We start from the raw sequence: 27232 nt of genomic DNA, 5'->3' as shown, positions 1-27232 counted from the left end.
TCACTAAGTGTGGTTGAGTTACATATCACAGATCGTGATGCTTTTATGCATTTGAATGGATTCCAACAAAATGTTTTTCTCACGTTCACTTAAGGCCTTTTTTTGCTTCCATACAGCACCCGTTTAGTCCTTGTAGTCAGGTCAGTTGTGAACATGTGTCTATAAATAAAGAGCCAAATATTTCACAGGAGATGCAACATATTGGGCTTTATCGGGCTGAGACAAACGTGCCTCTATATCCGAAGTTATCACATCGTGAAAAAAGGAACTGTAATATTACTCGCGTCCATTTTGTGTGGTTAAAAATCTTTTAAGTAGCATTACTAACACTTCTCAGCAAACACCAACAGCTGCAAGTTACTGTAAGTCATTCATGCAGGCTACGAGAGTCTTCCCAAGGTCTAGGGGGGAAGATCAGTGAGGGAGGTTTAAAATATCCCATGTTCACTGCTGAGAGGATAAGGATCTGGATCTGCGTGGTTTCTTTCAGGAGCTTTCCCCCCTTTTACTGCTGCTGTCACAATGAGGTAGTGCTGTAGCTGATAAGACAGAAATCAGTCCTTCACCTATGGCCTCTCCACAGGCGGCAAGCAAATTTTAAGGCTCTTTGCACTGTGGAGATTGTTGAGGTAACATACTGAGCTGCAGGAGCTGATTTGTGCTGATTAGCGGGCCCATGTGACTGTGGGCACCGGGTCCAGGTGATTGTGTGGGATCCTGCGTTTGGCACTTGTTACTGCGGTTTTCCACTGAGATGTTAATCATCCAGCATGCGCCAGGGGCATGATTAAATGTCACGCAGCGCCCTCAGCTTTGGCCCTCTCACTGTGAATAAACCTCTCTTACCCACAGGCAGACAGGGCCTGGAGCCTGCAGCCGCAATTTGAACTGCCCGACCTATGCAGTGCCACAGCTCCCCCTACAGGCCAAAGAACAAAAGACAACAACAACAACAAAAATTCTTTTTATTTGACTTAGAAAACGTTACTCAAAAGAGGAAACGGTGCAATCACCAGGTGACGCACAGACATAAATGCATATAGAAAGTATACAAAGGACAAAAAGATTTTTTTAAAAATGCAAATGACATTAAGACAGAAGAAAGACAGAAAAAAGAAAGGATTGTCAGAAAAACTGAGGATTTTTCCCCAAGCTTCACATCCCAGTGCACCTCAGACTGCAATGGAGGAGTTTGCCGACCCCCACTCAGAGGTCAGAGCCTGAACTTCAACAAGTAACAGACATCGATGAGCAGTTAGTCTCATCATGAAGCTCTGTTTCTACCTGTTCATGATTTTAAAATAGAATCAGTAGAAATGTTTTTGCTTTGTGTTGTCGGCTTTTTGTTCATACCTAAAAACTATGAGGCTGTACACGTGTCCTCATTAGGGCACAAATTTGTGTTGGTGTGTTTATGGTGTAATGCGAAAGTAATGCAACTAGCAGTGCAGCAAATTACTTTCTCTGGCAAGTAATTAAGTAACGTACTACATTACTTTTAAGAAAAGTCAGTATGGACCGGTGGTAATATAAAATATTATATTATGCTTATTCTTTATCCTGCAACTGTAAATTCAATATGTGATCAATAAAATATCTAGTCATGTGTCAAATGGCATGGTTTGCACACTTCCTGGAAGGATGGGCAGAACTGGTCATTTAAATTTTAAAATGAAAACTACAGGTTTCTGTAGCTTCAATGTTTGGTGGTATGTTCTAAAAACGATCATTTATGATTTGTAAGTTGCATGTAAATATTTGACATCATTCTGAAAGTCATTCAAGAGCACCAATGGATCTTTTCCCCCCCACATGTGCAGATGAAATTCTTCTGTTGTATTCCCGCTATTTAGACAGTGGCCCTTCCACGACGCGCTATTTCTTCAGCGTTTATCCGTTTAGCGCACTCTTCCAGGTCTGTTATGACCTTAGACGCTTCAGGTCGGTCTTCGGGATTCATACTCAGCATTGATCTGATGGTGATGTGCTGTAGCATAAAAAGAGTAATAAAATATTAGAAACAATCTTTCATTTGCACCATTTCTAGAGCTCAACTTCATCAACATTTTCCACTAAGTGTATATCTTTTAAATCCAGAGTCTTATTTCCCTAAATATGATGATCATCCCTTTCTGATTTTGTTCTCATTGCCATCATGTTCATGTTTGAACCTGAACGTCCTGATGCTCCACAGACTTTCCTTGCTTCCGTGACAACTTAAAAAAAAAAAAAAAAAAAGGCCTTTTCTAATGATTAATTAGCCTTTCAGACACTGGAATACTGGAGAGGTGTTTGCTGGAAATTGTCTTCTGTTAACTGATGTAAATAATCCATCTAAAATCAAACACATACATTTCTAAGTGACCCTAAAAAATTGAGAGGTTTTGGATCACAGCCTTTACTCTGCCAGCACACATGTCGTGAGAAATGCATACTGAAATTTGCTAATACACTGAGAAAACGTTGATGTACCTCCCAGTCAAAGGTGGATGCAAATTCTTGGGGAAGCTCCTGTTTTCTGATGTCTTCCCATGTCTGAAATTCAGAAATATAGTTCAGGAAATTTCTAATGAATAGTTAAAGACAAAACATTTGACCTCCTACAGATTATGAGCTACCATGCACAGCAACCTACCTTGTACTTTTCACAACAACTGGAGATTTTCCAAAGAAGCTCAAAGTAGATCAGCCCCAAAGCAAATATGTCAACCTTTCTGCCGTAGTTCTTGCCCTTCTGTGTTAAAGCAGTTAAACAGCATTAATAACAAGAAGCACTGAGCGCACAAACCTCCACCAAGGCAGCTCACTCTCTGGTCAGTGTTTACATTTAAGGGAATAGTACTGTATTTTGCATATAGAAATTCTGTAAGCATGGTTAATAAGTATTAATCGGTACTGATTTGTAAATAATTGGGCATGAATAACCTGAGCTTACAGAGCTCTAGACTAACCTTTTTCCCACAGTTGCACTGTGTGCCTAACGTTTGTTCTTCTTAGGTCCACCAACACAAAAGTTAGGCACACCCAAATTTTTCAACCGGATCAATTAACACTGCAGTTTTTACATGTGCACTTTTTTGGGGGGTTGCTGTCCATACAGGCAATATTAATTTGTAACAATCTTGTCAACACAAAGTTCTTTTTTTGGAGCGCAATTCTACAAGAAAGATAAGTTACTGAAAAAGTGCTTGTGCTTAAAGCGTTTTGGCAGTATTGTAGGTAATGTTAAACTTAATCATCATCTCGGCCTCCTCTGACGACCTGTTTCGCTGCTGCCTGCAGTTTAAAGGCAGTGGGAAGAGGGGACACTTGCATTTATCGCGGCATAGAATGTGTTTTCAGTCATTTTTCATCTTGTCATTACCCAACAGCTACATCCACTTCTGTAGGGCTTAGGCTACTCACTAGGGCTGGGTATTGTCACTGATTTCTATAATTGATTTGATTAAATTCAATCTTGACTCACAGTCAGAAATATTATAAATCTGATCATTTATCAGTACTGACACTTGTGAGACTTCATCAGGGATGTAAGCATCACAGCAGATGCCTTTGTGTCAAAGTAACTGAGGATAAAACACAGAAAACATGAAAGGGATTTTCCTGGCCTGACTTTTTATATCAGATAACCACCTTAAAAATATTCTGCAAGCTAAGAGTTTTTCAATATATTTATTTTTTTTAGAAATTATACCAAAGTATTAAACAGCAAAATTAAGGATTTCTGGTCAGAGGTCATTTTGGGGGAAAAGAGAAAAACAGCGCCCGACAGCGCTGTAAACAACGGTAAATAAGCAAATGAATAATACAGAAAACAGATTTGAGATGGGAAACTGTTCTTGAAATACATTTTGGTCGAAGAGGGACAAAACTTGTTGCTCAGAATCAGTGAGCTGACGACTTTCAACCCCAACGGGTTCGTGCCATCAGGTAAGAAAGCCGTCATCTCACTGATACGTCGGCTCCACGCTCCGTTTATGGCTTTGTGTGGAATCTGTTTACTTGCTCTCATTTACTATTTTATCTGTTTGGTGGTTGTTCAAATAGTTTTGTGAGCTCCTGGCTTTTCTGGCAAAAAAAAAAAACAAAAAAACAATATTTAAAAATTGATTCAGGATTTAATGAATCAACATCGCGTTATTCAAGCTAAAATCCACTTTAATTGGAAACTCGACTATTGAAACCCAGCCCTACTACTCACCCGTCTATCCACCTAAACTTTCAAACGTACACACACGTAGGCCGAAAGGAATATCTGGACCAGGGGTCCGTTCTTCGTACCTCGCTTACTACATCCAAGATCAAATCATCGCGCTAACTTTGAGCTCGCTATCCCGGTTCTCCGAACACACCCGTTGTTGACGATTAGTACAGCTGGATGAAGTAATGTGAGATCACTGGGTGGCTTAACAGGGGCTACGCATCGATAGTAGAAACATTGATCGGCAACCCTTAAAATTGTACTGTTTGTTTATACGTTTTCCATTTAGGAAATGATACTGGTATATGTGGCTTCTAAATATCACATTATAGTTTACATCCAAATATGTCACATTTAACCTTTTGACCTCACTTTTGCATTTTACATCTGCATTTCTTTCACATTGACCCCACAACATATTATATCTTTAAAGAACACGTCAAGAAAAAGATTGAACTGCTTAGTTAGTTAGAAAATTGTATTATTACATAATAAGCCCGGGGCTCTAATTTCTCAATGATGCAACTAAAAAAAAAAAATCATCCAGTCATTCGATTAAAAAGAAGAAAAAAAAAGTCTCTGCTACTCTGAAAATCTCCATGTAATCAACAACAAACGCACATTATGCCCCTATCGTGGTCTAAACCAATCAGAGATAGTAAGGGAGAGGACCTCTGATTGGTCCTGGGGTCCGTTCTTCGTACCTCGCTAAGTAAGTTAGCTGGATTTGATTGTTGACGATTTTGCGTGATCTTGGATCGTTCGGTTCTCCGAAGCTCATCCGGGACTTGCTGTCATAGCAACAGATCCGTAAGCGGATAATATAAGAATATTCTACAGAATGGTAATATTTATCACTTATATTGCTTTTAGTCTCTTGAAAAGAGACCCTGAAATAATCTGTTTGTTTGTTTATAACAGCAACCAGGAAAAGGGCAGAGGAAAAAAAGACAGGTGGTGGTCCTGCACCCCCTCGTCAACAAGTTGGTTAAGTAAATAATACCCTCACGGGAAAATCGATATCTCTCTATGAGCACACTGTCGCGCTGAGCTAAAGGATCCTGTCTGTCCCGCAATATACGCTGGATTCTGAGGACTCTCCTTATCAATCTTGCACCTTCCGCAATGGGCTGCTCGCGTATACGGACAGGACATGGCTGCGACAGGCTTCCCAAATCCACCTTCGCTTTTATAGCCGTGGTCTCTCATCTTGATTACACGACGTAATTTACAATTACTACTCTGAAATATGAATTACATCTGAAATAATCAAATACATGAAATAGAATGATTAATAGCACATTTCCCTTTTTTAGGAAATGACCTGTATGTATCTGTATGGAATCAATAAAAGAATCAAATACTGCATTACCTTTAGTTACATTGATAATATTTATTTATGGCAAAACAGTGGTAAAATATCGCTGTTGCTTTCGTATAAATGAAGCGGACATACCCGACTGGCCGCGATCTAATCCTGTTTACATAAAGTGAACCCGGATGAGCTTCGGAGAACCGAACGATCCAAGATCACGCAAAATCGTCAACAATCAAATCCAGCTAACTTACTTAGCGAGGTACGAAGAACGGACCCCAGGACCAATCAGAGGTCCTCTCCCTTACTATCTCTGATTGGTTTAGACCACGATAGGGGCATAATGTGCGTTTGTTGTTGATTACATGGAGATTTTCAGAGTAGCAGAGACTTTTTTTTTTTTCTTCTTTTTAATCGAATGACTGGATGATTTTTTTTAGTTGCATCATTGAGAAATTAGAGCCCCGGGCTTATTATGTAATAATACAATTTTCTAACTAACTAAGCAGTTCAATCTTTTTCTTGACGTGTTCTTTAAAGATATAATATGTTGTGGGGTCAATGTGAAAGAAATGCAGATGTAAAATGCAAAAGTGAGGTCAAAAGGTTAAATGTGACATATTTGGATGTAAACTATAATGTGATATTTAGAAGCCACATATACCAGTATCATTTCCTAAATGGAAAACGTATAAACAAACAGTACAATTTTAAGCAACGTTTTAAATATTTTTAAAGACATTTTATAAAAGTCTGACCTCATTTGACTTTGAAGGAATCGGAGATCAAGTAATGGGTTATTTAGAATCTCTTTATACACTGTATTGCCAAAAGTACTAAACCACTTATCCAAATCACTGAATTCAGATGTTCCAGTCACATCCTGACGCACACAGTGCACACAGGTTGCTGACTTTCTGCAGAGTCAATTTCTACAGAACTCCAAACTTCATGTGGCCTTTAGATTAGCTTAAAATCAATGCGGCTTCATGGAATAAGTTTTCATGGCTGAGCAGCTGCATCCAAGCCTTACAGATGCAGTGGTGTAAAATACGCCTTCACTGGACTCTAGAGCAGTGAGACGTGTTCTCTGGTGTGACGAATCACACCTTGGTGGTTTCCAGGAGAATGGTACTTGTCTGGCTGCACTGTGCCAAGTGTAAAGTCTGGTGGAGGCGTGGGGTTGGTTTTCAGGAAGTCGTTCCAGTGAAAGGAACTCCTAATGCTTCAGCATAATGAGAAACTTCGGACAATTTTATGGTCCCAACTTTGTGGAAAATGTTTGGGGATAAACCCTTCCTGTTCCAACACCAGTGAACAAAGTAAGGCCCATTAAGACATGGATGAGCATGTTTTGTGTGGAAGAACTTGACTGGCTGGCACAGAGTCCCGACCTCAACCCCCATACAAAGATGAGAGCGGTAAATGCGAGCCAGTTTTCAATAAACACACTCCTATAGACACACTGCTTGTCCAGGTGCAAAGAACGGCTTCATATCAAATCTTATAGATTAAGAATTGAATATTGCTCAAGTTCATATGCGAGTCAAGGCAGAGGAGCAAATACTTTTGGCAAATATATTGCATGATTCCCTATATGTTGTCCATAAAAACATAGTTTCAAGAAATAGCTCTATGGAAATATCATCAATTGAACATCCGATCACTCTATTGAACTTTGAGAGATCAGAGGTCAAGAATGATTTATTTTTAATCTTTTTACAATACTTTATGTTGACGATACACACCACACTTATAAGAATCATAGTTATAAGGCTTTTTGTAAATTTTTAAATACATCGCAATAAATCATAAACTTGAACTTGGTGGATGTATGCCACATTTGAATGGGTTGTTAAGATGACTCCACTCTACACGTCTACAAAGTTTTATCAGAATATATTCAAACGTTTTAAAGCTGTTGTGTTTACAGACAGAACAACATGTATGCAAACACTACCAAAAACAGAACCTCCTTGGTGGAGGAAACAATACACTGAATTCTTCTTCACCATGACTTATTACAACAGAGCCTGTACTCATGAAGTCACCATCATTTCACTAATCCAGTCATCAAAGGCTTCAGTGACAGATACCACTTAAGAGTAGAATAAATTTGAATAACAATGATACAGATATATTCAAACTGATGATTATTATGATACTACGAAATATAGAAGTTATCCCTTTGAGACAGAAATTCAATTTTAGGATTAATTAAGACAGATTATTTGCTCTGTATGATGTCAGTGAGCAGGGTTATTCCTGATACGGTCATCTCATGCACACAGATCTGCTTAAAGGCAGATCTGTGTGCAGCTAGTTGGGCACACAGACCTTTAAGCAGATCTGTGTGCCCAACTAGCTGTTGATTTTGTTTGCAAGGAGCAGCCAATCAGAAGTGAAGGCTGAACTGAACTAAGCTGCAGGAAGAGAGGATACTTTTTCAAAATGCAGAGCTACTCTAGTAGAACCCAAAAATAAAATGGAGCAGCTGGAAATTAGCATAATAATGTCGACGGACTCACCTGTTCAGGAGCCATGTATGATGGTGTTCCCTTCTCCTCAGTTCTCTTGATCGGGGACTTGTCATCGTCGTCGTTCTCAGCAGTGACCAGTCCAAAGTCTCCGATTTTCACTTTTGTGTCCTGCCCAAACAGGATGTTGGCAGGCTAGCCGGATGAAACAAAGCAAACATGTGACCAATTGTTACATCCTGTGAGGCTGTGGGAGTGTTGGTGTGGTGTTGCAATAAACAGTAACGAGTGAGAATCTCTGGGTTTCTGTGGATTTCGGTAAAAGAGTAAACCGAATAATTTTAGAAACGTAAAGTCACATACGAACATTACACCTTGTTGTCAGGTTTTAACACACACACACACACACACACGCGCGCGCGCTACCTGTGGTTAGCCCGTTATCTGCTTCGTCTGGCTCACCTTCAGGTCTCTGTGGATGAGCTTCTTGGAGTGAATGTATTCGATACCACCGACCATCTGTTGAGCAATGGTCAGACTTTCTTCTCTTCTCTTGGAGTTTGATTTCTTCGTATACCAGTCTTCTATCCAGTCTAGAAGTGTTCTGGTGTCACACAGTTCCATCTGAATGTAGAGGTACTTCTTGGGTGAACCAGTGGAAGACCTAAAACAGGATGAATGATCAAACAGTGAAATGATACAAAAGAAGCGAAGAATTACTTTCACAAGTCTTACTGTGTACTGCAGCTTTCGTCAGTGCTGTCTGACTGGTATCCTGAATACCCCGTCCAACACGAGAAGTATCTAATGATATTAGGGTGCTCGAGGTCTGACAACGCCATGGCTTCTCGTAGAGCTTTTCTAATTCAAAGAGGGGGGAAAAAAAACTGAATCATACAACTTTACTATAACTAACTGTAACAATATAAACCAATAAAGCACGCAGTGAAATCATGCAATATTACAGAACACTTCACTTACTCGTTCCAGCGGATGATCTTTATTGCGTAATACTTTTCCACCAGTTTATCTTTTACCTTGACTACTCGACCAAAAGCTCCTTTACCCAGCTTCTCTACGTAGTCAAACTGTGAATTACTGTTGACAGAAATCTTTTATTAAATATCAATTTCTTAAAGCAGTTGAACAGAAGGTGATAATTTTGATAATATTGCATTCTCATATTTTTATTTTCCACACCTGAAGATTTCTGAATCAGCTGACATATCACTGGGGGAGCTTCCTGAACTCTTTTCTTCAGGACACAACATATCCTTGACAAAACAATACAATATAATGCATAGTGTAAAAAAAGAGAAAGAAAGAAAAGACACCAAAGCATGTAGCATGAATTAAATCAATGAACTTTCATTGTTCACATCATTGAACTACTAAGCTGCAGTTCACAGTATCTTTTTTAAAATACTGTGAACTGCAGCTTAGTAGCATGTCTGAATAGATATTCACAGATTTTGGGCTTCATATGAGCTTTTTGTTGCTCTGCAAATTTGAGTAAATACAGAAGATTTTGCTAGAAAATATAAAGCAACAGTAAATTAAAGTAATTCAATATTTACTGCATATAAATAGCAATGTTGGGTTACTTAACGTAATCCCTGATTCTCTGATAATGGAGTGAGATGTTTCACTATGGGAATCACCTTGGTGTGACTAACTATGGAAGCTCCAGTGACACCCTGTCTGTCCATGACAGATCTGTCGAGCCGTGCCCCTCCTGACTCATTCTCAGTAGATTTCTTTTGGTCCGCAAGTAAAGGATGAAAGTGCTGGTGAAACACTGTTATCAAAGAACCAGGGATTACGTTAAGTAACCAAGCGCTCTTTTTCTACCTTTGCTCGGTGTTTCACTATGGGAGATATAGCCCATTCCCAAACTGCACCAGCCCCCTGAAACTACGCTCCAGGACTACACCAGGTATAGCAAAGGATCTCAGGTCAGACCTTAGGCACTAGATTCCAGCACTGCCTGAGCCAGGGTTAACTATGCAAAAATCCAGTAGGGCTGCCACGATTAGTCGACTTGTCACATTTACGTCTACTATCAAAATCGTCAACCACTAATTTAATAGTCGACGTGTCTGAAGCTTTGTAAGATCCTGAAAAACGCAGGAATAACTAGTAGGATTTAAAAGTGTAATAACGTACTGAAACATAAGATGGCAGCACTGCATGTACAAGGATGCCAGCTGCCACCAAACATGAAAGAAGAAAAAGAAGCAGCAGTCTCCGGTATCATAGCTGTGCCCAAATTCAGGGGCCGCATCCTTCGGAGGCCGCATTTGTAGGCCGATTACGTTACAGCAACACAACGAAGACTGTCCAAATTTGAAGACTCCTCCAAATGCGGCCTTCATTTCCCCAGATTTGAAGGATGGGTCGGGTGTATCCTTCATGGCCCAACCTATCCCAGAATTCATAGCGTGGCCCAGCCAATCCCAACAATGGTGTCAGCTACTTAGTTTAAATATTAATCTTTCTGGGTCACAAAATAAACTTAAGATATTTACAAGCAAAAATGTAAGTCGTAAATCGGTTTGGCTGAAATTAAAGTTATAGTTTTCTCACAGCTAAATAAACATCAAACAGAAAACTGATTAAACAGAAGTGTGAGATGATCGAGAATTTACTCCAGTTTCCTGTTATATTTTAGGTAGCAAGGAGCAGACGGCTGAGTTTATTAAACTCCACTGAGACAATCTGCAAATGTCATTAAAAGTTTAATAAACTATCATCTTGTCTTTATTTTTAGTTAGCACATACCTTAAACACGTAAAGCTGTAAGCTAATGATTGTTATATAAGAGCAGACGCTGCTGGTGCAATAAGCTGTACGTTTTACGTCCAATGTACGCATGATCTGATTAGTCGACTAATCCCCCCCCAAAAAACTGTTGACTAGCCAACTATCAACATAGTCGTTTGTAGCAGCCCTAAAATCCAGCCCACAAAAATACAAATGTGTGGCACATATATCCTGGACTGATACACCTCTGAACAAAGCTGAGGATGTGACAATACCAATGGTAGAATGAGTTTGGAGTCCCAGGAGGCCTATGAGCCCTTAGAGCTGTAAGCCAGAGCTATGGCCTCTACAATCCAATGAGCTAGCCTGTGGCGTTACAGGAGCCCGCCCTTGTCAGGGGAGGCCCAGGAAACAAACAGCTGATCTGATATTCTGAACCCAGCACTTCTGTCCACATGTCCCAAAGACTCTCATGGGGTCCGCCTGTAAAGCATGTTTACTGGCGGACTGAGCATGTTTAGCAACCATACAAGACTCGCTGTAACGCAATTGCCTGACACAAACATGAGCCATCTCGCCAAACAAAACCAGGAACTGCTGGAACAACTTGCCTGACACGACACAGCTGTTTAATAGAGTGTAACTATAAGTGGACTTCTTCCAAAGGATTTACCATAATCCAAACTGGGACTGGAAAAACTGTTCTGCGATATACTCCTATAGAGGACAATGGAGAACTGTTAAGCACCTAATCAAGTTAGCCTGGACACGCTAAGGAAACTCAAAGTAGTTTTTCACGGTAAGAAAGCGACAATGAGTTAGGAGGCGCTGGTCGGCGAGTTAGAATAAGGGGGCGGAGTCCTGAGCTCGGCTTGACAGGTCTGTCGTGGACAGATGGGTTGTCATTGGAGCTTCCATAGTTGGGTACGCCAAGGCAATTCCCATAGTAAAACACTGAAGTTAGAAAAAGAACTTGTTTTTGTTCTAATAATCACGTTCGATTTAAAATAGGACAGTGTGCATGAAACATCAAATGTGTTGTCAAATTTTACTGCCAGTTTCTTCAGGTTTCACTCAATTTTTGATCTTGTTTTTAGGAGGATTTCAGACTGGACCTTGGAGTCACTCAGACACACTGGCCGCTTTTAAAGTTTTTACTCAAAATAGCACTGTTAGTGTGAAAGGTAATACAAGACCTGAACCTCGGAGTTTTTTGACGATTTACAGGTCTGTGCCACAGGTTCTGATGAAGCGCCACAGGAATCCCTGGGAGAAAACAAAGAGGTAAATTAGTAAACACTCCATCCTTTCTCTTTTGCTTATCCTCCTCAGGGTTGCGGGTTGCAATTGAACAGAAGGTGATAATATTGATAATATTGCATTCTCATATTTTTATTTTCCATACCTGAAGATTACTGAATCAACTGACATGTCACTGGGGGAGCTTCCTGAACCCTTTTCTTCAGGACACAACATATCCTTGACAAAACAATACAGAGTGCATAGTGTAAAAAAAGAAAGGAAAAAAAAAAAAGACACCAAAGCATGTAGCATGAATTACCTAAAAATTGCTTAAATCATTGAACTACTAAGCTGCAGTTCACAGTATCTTTTTTAAAATACTGTGAACTGCAGCTTAGTAGCATGTCTGAATAGATATTCACAGATTTTGGGCTTCATATAAGCTTTTTGTTGCTCTGCAAATTTGAGTAAATACAGAAGATTTTGCTAGAAAATATAAAGCAACAGTAAATTAAAGTAATTCAATATTTACTGCATATAAATAGCAATGTTGGGTTACTTAACGTAATCCCTGATTCTCTGATAATGGAGTGAGATGTTTCACTATGGGAATCACCTTGGTGTGACTAACTATGGAAGCTCCAGTGACACCCTGTCTGTCCATGACAGATCTGTCGAGCCGTGCCCCTCCTGACTCATTCTCAGTAGATTTCTTTTGGTCCGCAAGTAAAGGATGAAAGTGCTGGTGAAACACTGTTATCAAAGAACCAGGGATTACGTTAAGTAACCAAGCGCTCTTTTTCTACCTTTGCTCGGTGTTTCACTATGGGAGATATAGCCCATTCCCAAACTGCACCAGCCCCCTGAAGCTACGCTCCAGGACTACACCAGGTATAGCAAAGGATCTCAGGTCAGACCTTAGGCACTAGATTTCAGCACTGCCTGAGCCAGGGTTAACTATGCAAAAATCCAGTAGGGCTGCCACGATTAGTCGACTTGTCACATTTACGTCTACTATCAAAATCGTCAACCACTAATTTAATAGTCGACGTGTCTGAAGCTTTGTAAGATCCTGCAAAATGCAGGAATAACTAGTAGGATTTAAAAGTGTAATAACGTACTGAAACATAAGATGGCAGCACTGCATGTACAAGGATGCCAGCTGCCACCAAACATGAAAGAAGAAAAAGAAGCAGCAGTCTCCGGTATCATAGCTGTGCCCAAATTCAGGGGCCGCATCCTTCGGAGGCCGCATTTGTAGGCCGATTACGTTACAGCAACACAACGAAGACTGTCCAAATTTGAAGACTCCTCCAAATGCGGCCTTCATTTCCCCAGATTTGAAGGATGGGTCGGGTGTATCCTTCATGGCCCAACCTATCCCAGAATTCATAGCGTGGCCCAGCCAATTCCAACAATGGCGTCAGCTACTTAGTTTAAATATTAATCTTTCTGGGTCACAAAATAAACTTAAGATATTTACAAGCAAGAATGTAAGTCGTTCAGATCATTTAAAAATGTTGGTGTTTGGCTTTTTTCAGTGTTTTATTAGTTTCTGAGTAAATCGGTTTGGCTGAGATTAAAGTTATAGTTTTCTCACAGCTAAATAAACATTAAACAGAAGTGTGAGATGATCGAGAATTTACTCCAGTGTCCTGTTATATTTTAGGTAGTCAGGAGCAGACGGCTGAGTTTATTAAACTCCACTGAAACAATCTGCAAATTTCATTAAAAGTTTAATAAACTATCATCTTGTCTTTATTTTTAGTTAGCACATACCTTAAACACATAAAGCTGTAAGCTAATGATTGTTATATAAGAGCAGACGCACGCTGGTGCAAATGGCCTGCATTTGTATAGCGCTTTATTCAGTCCCTAAGGACCCCAAAGCACTTTACACTACATTCAGTCATTCACACACACATTCACACACTGGCAATGGCAAGCTACGTTGTAGCCACAGCTGCCCGAGGCGCACTGACAGAGGCGAGGCTGCCAGACACTGGCGCCACCGGGCCCTCTGACCACCACCAGTAGGCAAACATGGGGTTAGTATCTTGCCCAAGGATATTTGGCATGCAGCCAGGAGGCAGCGTGGGATCACCGATCTTCTGATTAGTGGCTGACCTGCTCTGCCAAGGCAATTCCCATAGTAAAACACTGAAGTTAGAAAAAGAACTTGTTTTTGTTCTAATATTCACGTTTGATTTAAAATAGGACAGTGTGCGTGAAACATCAAATGTGTTGTCAAGCTTTACTGTCAGTTTCTTCAGGTTTCACTCAATTTTTGATCTTCTTGTTTTTAGGAGGATTTCAGACTGGACCTTGGAGTCACTCAGACACACTGGCCGCTTTTAAAGTTTTTACTCAAAATAGCACTGTTAGTGTGAAAGGTAATACAAGACCTGAACCTTGGAGTTTTTTGACGATTTACAGGTCTGTGCCACAGGTTCTGATGAAGCGCCACAGGAATCCCTGGGAGAAAACAAAGAGGTAAATTAGTAAACACTCCATCCTTTTTCTTTTGCTTATCCTCCTCAGGGTTGCGGGTTGCAATTGAACAGAAGGTGATAATATTGATTATACGGCATTCTCATATTTTTATTTTCCATACCTGAAGATTACTGAATCAACTGACATGTCACTGGGGGAGCTTCCTGAACCCTTTTCTTCAGGACACAACATATCCTTGACAAAACAATACAGAGTGCATAGTGTAAAAAAAGAAAGGAAAAAAAAAAAAAAAAGACACCAAAGCATGTAGCATGAATTACCTAAAAATTGCTTAAATCATTGAACTACTAAGCTGCAGTTCACAGTATCTTTTTTAAAATACTGTGAACTGCAGCTTTTAAAGTTTTTACTCAAAATAGCACTGTTAGTGTGAAAAGTAATACAAGACCTGAACCTTGGAGTTTTTTGACGAATTACAGGTCTGCGCCACAGGTTCTGATGAAGCACCACAGGAATCCCTGGGAGAAAACAAAGAGGTAAATTAGTAAACACTCCATCCTTTTTCTCTCTTTTGCTTATCCTCATCAGGGTTGAGGGAGGCAGGAGCCTAACCCAGCTGTCATAAGGCGAGAGACAGTGTACATCCTGGACAGGTACCAGTCTAGTCTACCATTTTCACAAATCTACCACTGCTTTCAGTTTGTGACTTACGGTTCAGTCTGTGGCGTGGGCAGCGTGGCTGAGGCGCCATCTTGAAACACTTCGAAGGGCGACACCTGAAACACAAGCAGAAAGTCTTTAACTTCTGTACCATATCGTCCTCCTTAAAATCTATGTATGTTATGTTAATTACATTTGCAGGCAACAACTCAATGCATTTATTTATGGTCGGTCTTATAATTTAAGTGATCTACTGAGATTTTCCTACACAACCATCTATGGTTTACAGAGAACCGCCAGGAACCGAGAAGATATCCAGTGAGTGGTAGTTCTCTGAAAAGGTCTAGCTGATGCCAGGGGAGAACGTCAATAATGCTTTGTGTTGAAGGGAAAGCACCATTAACTCAAATAAGCATAAAGGTAGAAGAGCATCTCTGAAACAGCAGCAGCAGACCACACTGGTAGCCACGCCCATCAAGATTAAACCAATTTCAAACTGGTTTCTTGAACATGACAATGGGCCTGATTTACAAACAGTGTGCACAAACAAATGTGTGTGCAAATTTGGAGTAGGAAAGTTTTATGCAAAAAAAGAAATAACAATAATAAAGACTTTATTTTTATTTGTCGTTATTACTTTTGGTCATTTACAGTTTTCCAAAACACCAGACTACAAAATGCTCAGAATTACAAAAAAAAAAAAAAGCTTGTAAAAAAAAAAAAAAAAAAAAAAAGGCTAAATATTACTAATTTCATTGTTTTCTTGGTGCTACTGTTACATGTATAAAACGTTTGTTTTGTACTAGCATTAAACTTTGTGAACTGACTATGCCTATGGCTCTTCTCTATCTAAACAGTACTTCCTCTGGGTCACACATGCATTGTAAACTGGAAGGTAATTTTGTGTGCAAATTCAGACTCAAATGGCCTTCGTAGTCACTGGATCTTAACAAGTCAGACAGTATTTCCTGGTACTTCATTTTGACCCCTTAACATTTACAGTAATAATAAGATCCACTGTTTGCTCCAAGTTACATGCTCCACCATGCATACAAGTTAGTGTTTGATTTAAACCAGCACAGGTTATAATGTATTGCTACTCACCCAGTTAGTTTTGCGTTCAGATATACCATCAAACAGAGTTTTTCTGCATTTCAGGTGAGAACGTTGCGCATTTGAATCTTTTTTCTTCATCTGAAAGAAAAACAGATTTTTCAGAAATGACATCATTGTTAAGAATAGAGCAACAAATTTGTGAAACGTGTTCCATATACAGGCACATGCACCATCTTACCTCCACGATTAGATTTTCCTTCTCATTCAAACTTTTCAGGGCATTTTGAGCTGCGTTCTGCTTTGCTTTTTCAGCGTTCTTCCCCTCACCATCAGGAAACCTTTGCCCATTGATCACAGCCCTCATGATGACTCTGACAAAGAATTTTAAAAGCTCTAATTAACATTGCTGATGTACTCCAACTCAAAAGTTTGATCACAGCTTCTCATTTAACAGTTTTTCTTTATTTTCATGACTATTTACATTGCAGATTCTCACCGAAGGCATCAAAACTATGAATGAACACATATGGAATTATGTAGTAAACAAAAAAAAGTGTGAAACAACTCAAAAAACGGTTTATATTTTAGATTCTTCAAAATAGCCACCCTTTGCTTTGATTACTTTATGAGCTTCATAAGGTAGTCACCTGAAATAGCGATAAGTGATAACTGAATGTTTCTAGAGCTATGCGAGGACATGGCAACATAACCGCGGGGAAACTTCTGGGGATGATGATGTTGCAGGAGCGAGCACAACATGACAAATCTGTCAGAGAAGGGCGAAATTTTGATCATGCCGATCGCAGAAATGTGAAGCCACGGAGGCTTTTTCATCGTTTTGATGGTCAGTGTAGTGGCTATATTAAGTTCTTAAAGTTCTCTCTTTACATGGTTTGGTTATGAAAAGAAAGAACTGAATCCCAAGTTAAATAATGTAATAAGCGAGGTCATTGCCACAGTCAACTACGTCAAAACACGACTTGTCAAAGCCCAGATTTTTCGACTGCGGTCAAGTGAGCCCTCACTTACGAAGTCGCAGTCAAGCTAGCCGCCCCGCCAGCCGCACCGAAAATGTGGTTGCACTACTCTTACGTATATTACGGTATGGGTGAAGACCGGCTTAGAAACGCAGTGTTTTGTGTCCTGACACTATTTTACTTCACAATCCACTCCCATTTTTAGTGTATCTCCACTTTCCCCCCTGTGATCCACAGCCCAAATTACTGTATGATTAAGAGAAAATTAACAATAAAATTTACCCAATTTACTCAACTATACTTTTAATGTCCTCATCTTTGACCTCAGATTACAGGAAAACTGTAAGAGGTGACGCAGATATTTCACTGGATTATGACTCTGGGTGACCCCCACTCTGCACCCTGTCATCCACAGCCAAAATTACTGTACGGATTTTGAGAAAATTCATAGCAAAATCTTCCCATTGTGCTTTACTGTACTCCACATATTGACATCTTTGAGCTCCGATTACAGGAAAATTGTAAGAGGTGACGCAGATATTTCACTGGATTCTGACTCTAGGCTGTCTCCACTCTTCACCCTGTGATCCACAGCCAAAATTACTGTACGGATTTTGAGAAAATTGATAGTAAACTTTGCACAATTTACTCTACTGTACTCTATATATTCTCATCTTTGAGCTTAGATTAAAGGAAAACTGTAAGAGGTGACGCAGATATCTCACTGGATTATGACTCTGGGTGACCCCCACTCTGCACCCTGTGATCCACAGCAAAAATTACTGAATGGATTTTGAGAAAATTCATAGCAAAATCTTCCCATTTTGCTTTACTGTACTCTACATATTGACATATTTGGCCTCAGATTACAGGAAAACTATAAGAGGTGACGCAGATATTTCACTGGATTATGAATCTAGGCTGTCGCCACTCTGCACCCTGTCATCCACAGCCAAAATTACTGTACAGTTTTTGAGAAAATTGATAGTAAACTTTGCACAATTTACTGTACTATACTCTATATATTCTCATCTTTAAACTCAGATTACAGAAAAACTGTAAGAGGTGATGCAGATATTTCACTGGATTATGAATCTAGGCCATCTCCACTCTGCACCCTGTGATCCACAGCAAAAATTACTGTACGGTTTTTGGGAAAATCCATAGTAAATATGCACAATTTACTCTACTGTACTCTATATATTCTCATCTTTGAGCTCAGATTACAGGGAAACTGTAAGAGGTGACGCAGATATCTCACTGGATTCTGACTCTAGGCTGTCGCCACTCTTCACCCTGTGATCCACAGCCAAAATTACTGTACGGTTTTTGAGAAAATTGATAGTAAAAGTTGCACAATTTACTCTACTGTACTTTTAATATCCTCGTCTTTAACCTCAGATTACAGGAAAACTGTAAGAGGTGACGCAGATATTTCACTGGATTATGACTCTGGGTGACCCCCACTCTGCACCCTGTGATCCACAGCAAAAATTACTGTACGGATTTTGAGAAAATTGATAGTAAACTTTGCACAATTTACTGTACTATACTCTATATATTCTCATTTTTGAGCTCAGATTACAGGAAAACCATGAGAGGTGACGCAGATATTTCACTGGATTATGAATCTAGGCTGTCGCCACTCTGCACCCTGTGATCCACAGCAAAAATTACTGTATGGATTTTGAGAAAATTCATAGCAAAATCTTCCCATTTTGCTTTACTGTACTCTACATATTGACATCTTTGGCCTCAGATTACAGGAAAACTATAAGAGGTGACGCAGATATCTCACTGGATTCTGACTCTAGGCTGTCGCCACTCTTCACCCTGTGATCCACAGCCAAAATTACTGTACGGTTTTTGAGAAAATTGATAGTAAACTTTGCACAATTTACTCTACTGTACTCTATATATTCTCATCTTTGAGCTCAGATTACAGGAAAACTATAAGAGGTGACGCAGATATCTCACTGGATTCTGACTCTGGGTGACCCCCACTCTGCACCCTGTGATCCACAGCCAAAATTACTGTACAGTTTTTGAGAAAATTGATAGTAAAATCTTCCCATTTTGCTTTACTGTACTCTACATATTGACATCTTTGAGCTCAGATTACAGGAAAACTATAAGAGGTGACGCAGATATTTCACTGGATTCTGAATCTAGGCTGTCGCCACTCTTCACCCTGTCATCCACAGCCAAAATTACTGTACAGTTTTTGAGAAAATTCATGGTAAAATCTTCCCATTTTGCTTTACTGTACTCTACATATTGACATCTTTGAGCTCCGATTACAGGAAAACTGTAAGAGGTGACGCAGATATTTCACTGGATTATGAATCTAGGCTGTCGCCACTCTGCACCCTGTGATCCACAGCCAAAATTACTGTACGGTTTTTGAGAAAATTGATAGTAAAATCTTCCCATTTTGCTTTACTGTACTCTACATATTGACATCTTTGAGCTCAGATTACAGGAAAACTGTAAGAGGTGACGCAGATATTTCACTGGATTCTGACTCTAGGCTGTCTCCACTCTGCACCCTGTGATCCACAGCCAAAATTACTGTACTGTACTGTTCTGATAAAATTAAATCCTATTCCATTACCAAACAAAATGAGTTCATTGAAGTATTTGCTTAACTACAAGAAATGTCTTTCCACACACAATTTAAATTTTTCAAAATGTCATTCACACACCACCTCAAGTATCAACTTCAGTTTTAGACATTATTTATTCAGTGCTTAATCACAACAATAGTCAACTTAAGGCACTTACATAATAAGTTCAACCTTACAATAATACATACAGAGAAAAACCCAACAATCATATGACCCCCTATGAGCAACAGTGGGAAGGAAAAACTCCCTTTTAACAGGAAGAAACCTCCGGCAGAACCAGGCTCAGGGAGGGGCGGCCATCTGCCTCAACCGGTCAGGGTGAGAAATTACATTTCTCAGATTACTGATTTCTCATATTACTACTACACAGTTTAGATACACTCAACAAAAATATAAACGCAACACCTTTGTTACTGCTCCCATTCCCCATGGGATGGACGTAGAGACCGAAAATTCATTCCAGATACACAATATAACCATCCCTCCCAAACAGTGGTCACAAATCAGTCCAAATGTGTGGTAGTGGGCACATCTGCTATATTGAGATAATCCATCCCACCTCACAGGTGTGCCACATCAGGATGCTGATCTGACATCATGAGTAGTGCACAGGTGTACCTCAGACTGCCCACAACAAAAGGCCACCCTGGAATGTGCAGTTTTTTGCGCTATTGGGGGTCTGGGGACCCAGAACCGGTCAGTATCTGGTGTGACCACCATTTGCCTCATGCAGTGCAACACATCGTCGCATGGAGTCTATCAGATTGTCAATTGTGGCGTGTGGAATGTTGGTCCACTCCACTTCAATGGCTGTGCGAGGTTGTTGGATATTCGTGGGAACTGGTACACGCTGTCGTATACGCCGGTCAAGCACATCCCGAACATGCTCAATGGGTGACATGTCCGGTGAGTATGCTGGCCATGCAAGAACTGGGACATTCTCAGCTGCCATCTGCCCTGAACAATGTGAACCATGATTCATCCGTGAAGCGCACACCTCTCCAACGTGCCAGACGCCATCGAATGTGAGCATTTGCCCACACAAGTCTGTTACGGCGACGAGCTGGAGTCAGGTCAAGACCCCGATGAGGACGACGGGCATGCAGTTGAGCTTCCCTGAGACGGTTTCTGACAGTTTGTGCAGAAATTGTTTGGTTGTGCAAACCAATTGTTCCAGCAGCTGTCTGGGTGGCTGGTCTCAGACGATCTTGGAGGTGAACCTGCTGGATGTGGAGGTCCTGGGCTGGTGTGGTTACACGAGGTCTGCGGTTGTGAGGCCGGTTGGATGTGCTGCCATATTCTCTGAAACGCCTGTGGAGACGGCTTATGGTTGAGAAATGAACATTCAATGCACGGGCGACAGATCTGGTTGACATTCCTGCTGTCAGCATGCCAATTGCACGCTCCCTCATTGCTTGTGACATCTGTGGCATTTTGCTGTGAGACAAAACTGCACATTCCAGGGTGGCCTTTTGTTGTGGGCAGTCTGAGGTACACCTGTGCACTACTCATGATGTCAGATCAGCATCCTGATGTGACACACCTGTGAGGTGGGATGGATTATCTCAATATGGCAGATGTGCCCACTACCACACATTTGGACTGATTTGTGACCACTGTTTGGGAGGGATGGTTATATTGTGTATCTGGAATGAATTTTCGGTCTCTACGTCCATCCCATGGGGAATGGGAGCAGTAACAAAGGTGTTGCGTTTATATTTTTGTTGAGTGTATCTAAACTGTGTAGTAGTAATATGAGAAATCAGTAATCTGAGAAATGTAATTTCTCACCCTGACCGGTTGAGGCAGATGGCCGCCCCTCCCTGAGCCTGGTTCTGCCGGAGGTTTCTTCCTGTTAAAAGGGAGTTTTTCCTTCCCACTGTTGCTCATAGGGGGTCATATGATTGTTGGGTTTTTCTCTGTATGTATTATTGTAAGGTTTAACTTATTATGTAAGTGCCTTAAGTTGACTATTGTTGTGATTAAGCACTGAATAAATAATGTCTAAAACTGAAGTTGATACTTGAGGTGGTGTGTGAATGACATTTTGAAAAATTTAAATTGTGTGTGGAAAGACATTTCTTGTAGTTAAGCAAATACTTCAATGAACTCATTTTGTTTGGTAATGGAATAGGATTTAATTTTATCAGAAATCCATACAGTAATTTTGGCTGTGGATCACAGGGTGCAGAGTGGGGGTCACCCAGAGTCATAATCCAGTGAGATATCTGCGTCACCTCTTACAGTTTTCCTGTAATCTGAGCTCAAAGATGAGAATATTAAAAGTACAGTAGAGTAAATTGTGCAAAGTTTACTATCAATTTTCTCAAAAACCGTACAGTAATTTTTTCTGTGGATCACAGGGTGAAGAGTGGCGACAGCCTAGAGTCATAATCCAGTGAGATATCTGCGTCACCTCTTACAGTTTTCCTGTAATCTAAGCTCAAAGATGAGAATATATAGAGTACAGTAGAGTAAATTGTGCAAAGTTTACTATCAATTTTCTCAAAATCCGTACAGTAATTTTGGCTGTGGATCACAGGGTGCAGAGTGGAGATGGCCTAGATTCAGAATCCAGTGAAATATCTGCGTCACCTCTTATAGTTTTCCTGTAATCTGAGCTCAAAGATGTCAATATGTAGAGTACAGTAAAGCAAAATGGGAAGATTTTACTATCAATTTTCTCAAAAACTGTACAGTAATTTTTGCTGTGGATCACAGGGTGCAGAGTGGGGGTCACCCAGAGTCATAATCCAGTGAGATATCTGCGTCAACTCTTACAGTTTTCCTGTAATCTAAGATCAAAGATGAGAATATATAGAGTACAGTAGAGTAAATTGTGCAAAGTTTACTATCAATTTTCTCAAAATCCGTACAGTAATTTTGGCTGTGGATCACAGGGTGAAGAGTGGAGATGGCCTAGATTCATAATCCAGTGAAATATCTGCGTCACCTCTTACAGTTTTCCTGTAATCGGAGATCAAAGATGTCAATATGTAGAGTACAGTAAAGCAAAATGGGAAGATTTTAATATCAATTTTTTCAAAAACTGTACAGTAATTTTGGCTGTGGATCACAGCATGCAGAGTGGGGGTCACCCAGAGTCAGAATCCAGTGAAATATCTGCGTCACCTCTTATAGTTTTCCTGTAATCTGAGCTCAAAGATGAGAATATTAAAAGTACAGTAGAGTAAATTGTGCAAAGTTTACTATCAATTTTCTCAAAAACCGTACAGTAATTTTTTCTGTGGATCACAGGGTGAAGAGTGGCGACAGCCTAGAGTCATAATCCAGTGAGATATCTGCGTCACCTCTTACAGTTTTCCTGTAATCTGAGCTCAAAGATGTCAATATATAAAGTACAGTACAGTAAATTGTGCAAAGTTTACTATCAATTTTCTCAAAAACCGTACAGTAATTTTGGCTGTGGATCACAGGGTGAAGAGTGGCAACAGCCTAGATTCATAATCCAGTGAAATATCTGCGTCACCTCTTACAGTTTTCCTGTAATCTGAGCTCAAAGATAAGAATATATAGAGTATAGTACAGTAAATTGTGCAAAGTTTACTATCAATTTTCTAAAAATCCGTACAGTAATTTGGGCTGTGGATAACAGGGTGAAGAGTGGCGACAGCCTAGAGTCATAATCCAGTGAGATATCTGTGTCACCTCTTATAGTTTTCCTGTAATCTGAGGCCAAAGATGTCAATATGTAGAGTACAGTAAAGCAAAATGGGAAGATTTTGCTTTGAATTTTCTCAAAATCCATACAGTAATTTTTGCTGTGGATCACAGGGTGCAGAGTGGGGGTCACCCAGAGTCATAATCCAGTGAGATATCTGCGTCACCTCTTACAGTTTTCCTGTAATCTAAGCTCAAAGATGAGAATATATAGAGTACAGTAGAGTAAATTGTGCAAAGTTTACTATCAATTTTCTCAAAATCCGTACAGTAATTTTGGCTGTGGATCACAGGGTGAAGAGTGGAGACAGCCTAGAGTCATAATCCAGTGAAATATCTGCGTCACCTCTTACAGTTTTCCTGTAATCGGAGCTCAAAGATGTCAATATGTAGAGTACAGTAAAGCAAAATGGGAAGATTTTACCATGAATTTTCTCAAAAACTGTACAGTAATTTTGGCTGTGGATGACAGGGTGCAGAGTGGCGACAGCCTAGATTCAGAATCCAGTGAAATATCTGCGTCACCTCTTATAGTTTTCCTGTAATCTGAGCTCAAAGATGTCAATATGTAGAGTACAGTAAAGCAAAATGGGAAGATTTTACTATCAATTTTCTCAAAAACTGTACAGTAATTTTTGCTGTGGATCACAGGGTGCAGAGTGGGGGTCACCCAGAGTCATAATCCAGTGAGATATCTGCGTCACCTCTTACAGTTTTCCTGTAATCTAAGCTCAAAGATGATAATATATAGAGTACAGTAGAGTAAATTGTGCAAAGTTTACTATCAATTTTCTCAAAAACCGTACAGTAATTTTGGCTGTGGATCACAGCATGCAGAGTGGGGGTCACCCAGAGTCAGAATCCAGTGAAATATCTGCGTCACCTCTTTCAGTTTTCCTGTAATCTGAGCTCAAAGATGAGGACATTAAAAGTATAGTTGAGTAAATTGGGTAAATTTTATTGTTAATTTTCTCTGAATCATACAGTAATTTGGGCTGTGGATCACAGGGGTGAAAGTGGAGATTAACCAAAACTGGGAGTGGATTGTGAAGTAAAATAGTGTCAGGACAGAAAACACTGCGTCTCTAAGCCAGTCGGCACCTATACCGTAATATGCGTAAGAGTAGTGCAACAACATTTTAGGTGCGGCTGGCGGGGCGGCTAGCTTGACTGCGACTTCGTAAGTGAGGGCTCACTTGACCGCAGTGATTTTTCGGGACTGTGCGAAGTAATGGGCTCCGACAACACAGCCGTTGTGTATCACAGCGAGTCCCGCGTATTCCAAGTTAAACCAAATAGCTATTATTAAACTAATATAAGACTACAAGGACTTAGTAGTTGGTTTAGCACTTGCATGGCCCAATGCACAATATGGCAGCATACCCTCTTTAATATATTGCAGCTGCCGAACACATTTATCCGGTTTTAGCTCACCTTTTCTCACCAGGTCTCTCTAAAACGTTCTCATATTCCAGCTTCAAATCGTTCCTCCGTGCAAACTTTTTCAATCGTGTTGTGTACTTATTCTTGCCCATCTTAAATCGCGAAACCCTGGTCGGACAAATACTTGCTATAGTACAGCAGAGCTCACACACAGATCTAAATTTCCCACCACCGCCGGCTAGTGAGGGCACGTTCCTTACGTGACACACTTCGAGACTTGATTCGTCGGAGAGTCACGTGATCAATTATGTCAGAAGACAAACGTACCTGCCCACTGGTTAATTACATAATCACGTGGGGGCAGGGATCTCACAGCATAAGCATTTATATATTGTGTGTTTTTTTATTATTAAAAAACATCAACAAGTCACAAGCAAAATGAAAACACACCATGGCACATGTTTAAACAAGTAAGGTATATTCATAAAAATGATTTATTATTAAAAAAGACATAACATAATTTTTCATCCCCCCAAAAAAGATACATGTTTAAAGCACAATATCAGCCCAATGTCAAACAGAACTGTCACATGATATCAAACAAAAAATGTCAATTCTGTTGTGTAGAGTGGGCAATCATAATGAAGCAGTTCATTATGAATATTAGATTCTAGCTGCTCTTCATGTTTTTGGCCACCAGACAGTGGCGTGTCCAGCGGGGTGGCCTGGGGGGGGGCACAGGCCACCCCCCCAACCAGACTGGCCACCCCAGGTGCCACCCCAAAGGCAAAACAATAAAATTCAATCAAATATCAAATGTCCGATTATGTTTTCACGGTGAAGCTCAGATATCCGAGTGTAAGTGAATGCAGCATCGGCTTCTGCGCTACGTGCATCACGTTAGCAAAGGTAGGAGAGCCAAGCACGAAAGACGGCACTGCAGGAAACAATTTTTCGGTGAAAGAAAATGAGGACAGAATAAATGTCCCGGTAAGTAATATTAAGTTTGTTGAGTTTAGTAAACTTCGGTGAAATTAGAATACCAAGGAAAAAATAACACTTAAAGAATTATTGCAGCCATCGAATATTTCAGACAGTATGCTACTGAGGGCAGCTAACATAAGAGTTATGAGTTATAAGATATAATCTAAGTCGTAACATTGCTGTATGGTAGTGATGGTGAGATGAAGCCTCATGATGAACTGAAGCTTCCCATCCAACTGGTCGACTCATGGTTCGAAGCATTGTGATGATTCATTTGCTCTACTGCGCCATCAAGTGGACAATTCAAGTGAAACGGGCTCAATGATTATAATGATGTGATGTGTAAACCGCTAAACTGAATAAATAAATTGTTTTTCATGGTTATTTATCCCGAATATTGTCTCAGTATGTCTGATACAAAAGAGAAAGTGGAAACTATCAGTACACAGGTTTTGGGATGATTGTGTAACTGCGTAATCATGCTTATGTACATCTCAATAATGACACAAACTAGTGTGTGGCACTTCAAGTTGGTGGATGAGGGAAGCCACCGCCATAGCCACCACCAAACAACTGAGTTATTTTTACACATCAACCTGCATCTGGCCAATCCACCACCTCTCATTGTTCATGCCATTACAAAAAAAAATAAGTCACCGGGCATATGCCCGGTATGCCCGATGGCCAGTCCAGCTATGTTAACCTGCAACCAAATCTGCAGCTCCATACAGTAGTGATGTGTCCTGTGTGTCGAAGCTTCGAATCGCGCGTCGGGTAATCGCGGGGGCGTTTTTCTGAAGCGCGTATCGAGGCTTGCGTTGATTACGTATGCAGTGACGTTCGAGGCCTCGCGGGCAGTCCGTACCACGTGACTGATTCGGGAACTGGTTCACCGGTTCGCGCCAGATTCGAAATAAAATGGGCAGCAAAACACAGCTGATTCCCCCATCACATCGTGTTGTGGAATTGGATTACGTATGTGTTACATAGCTACTGGAGTACTGGACACAAATTTCTTTATCCAAACTTGTATAAACTTGCTGTGGTTTTTCTTGCAACCCCTGCTTCATCTGTGCCCTGTGAGAGGATATTTTCAAAAGCAGGAGAAATCCTCTCAAAAAAGAGGAACCGTCTTAAGCCCAGCACTGTGGAAAAGCTGCTATTTTTGAATAAAAACAAATGAAAACTTTTCCCTAGTGTCATGAGCACTGTTATAAAGTCACAAGCACATTCACATCACAACTCCCTCCCTTTTTGTTTCCATGTACATTCCTGTGTTAAGCTGCCAATTTATTATACACAAACATTAATTAAATTAATATAATATAAAATTAGTATAATATTAAATATAACTAATATTTAGAGTTCAGTTATTGGTGTCATGAACAATAGTAATTCCTTTATTCATTCGC

The 27232-nt window shown here is 40.2% G+C and overlaps 1 protein-coding gene across 2 annotated transcripts; it reads right to left on the bottom strand.

The window, feature by feature from the left end:
* Positions 1–948: 948 nt before the first annotated feature.
* LOC146695742 (interferon-induced, double-stranded RNA-activated protein kinase-like) lies at positions 949–25064 on the bottom strand. 2 transcript variants are annotated; one of them, XM_085478128.1, is made up of 17 exons: positions 24888–25064; positions 16407–16539; positions 16217–16306; positions 15164–15228; positions 14907–14970; positions 14613–14686; positions 14410–14473; positions 12162–12235; positions 11959–12022; positions 9194–9267; positions 8975–9091; positions 8729–8854; positions 8456–8657; positions 8045–8188; positions 2636–2734; positions 2473–2535; positions 949–1987 (listed from the first exon to the last, which is right to left on the bottom strand). In XM_085478128.1, the coding sequence occupies exons 1-17, from the start codon at positions 24986–24988 to the stop codon at positions 1850–1852; spliced, it is 1692 nt and encodes a 563-aa protein (XP_085334254.1). In that variant the 5' UTR covers positions 24989–25064; the 3' UTR covers positions 949–1849. The 2 variants fall into 2 exon arrangements, with proteins under 2 accessions (XP_085334254.1, XP_085334255.1); XM_085478129.1 differs by lacking the exons at positions 14613–14686; positions 14907–14970.
* Between the last annotated feature and the right edge of the window lie 2168 nt (positions 25065–27232).

Source organism: Copadichromis virginalis, linkage group LG13 (genome assembly GCF_057382275.1).
Source record: "Copadichromis virginalis isolate Kocher_CV1m ecotype Utaka linkage group LG13, C_Virginalis_male_GT1.1, whole genome shotgun sequence".
NCBI lineage: Eukaryota > Metazoa > Chordata > Actinopteri > Cichliformes > Cichlidae > Copadichromis > Copadichromis virginalis.
Note: the sequence above shows the minus strand (reverse complement) of the source record. Positions and strands in the feature narration are given on the sequence as shown.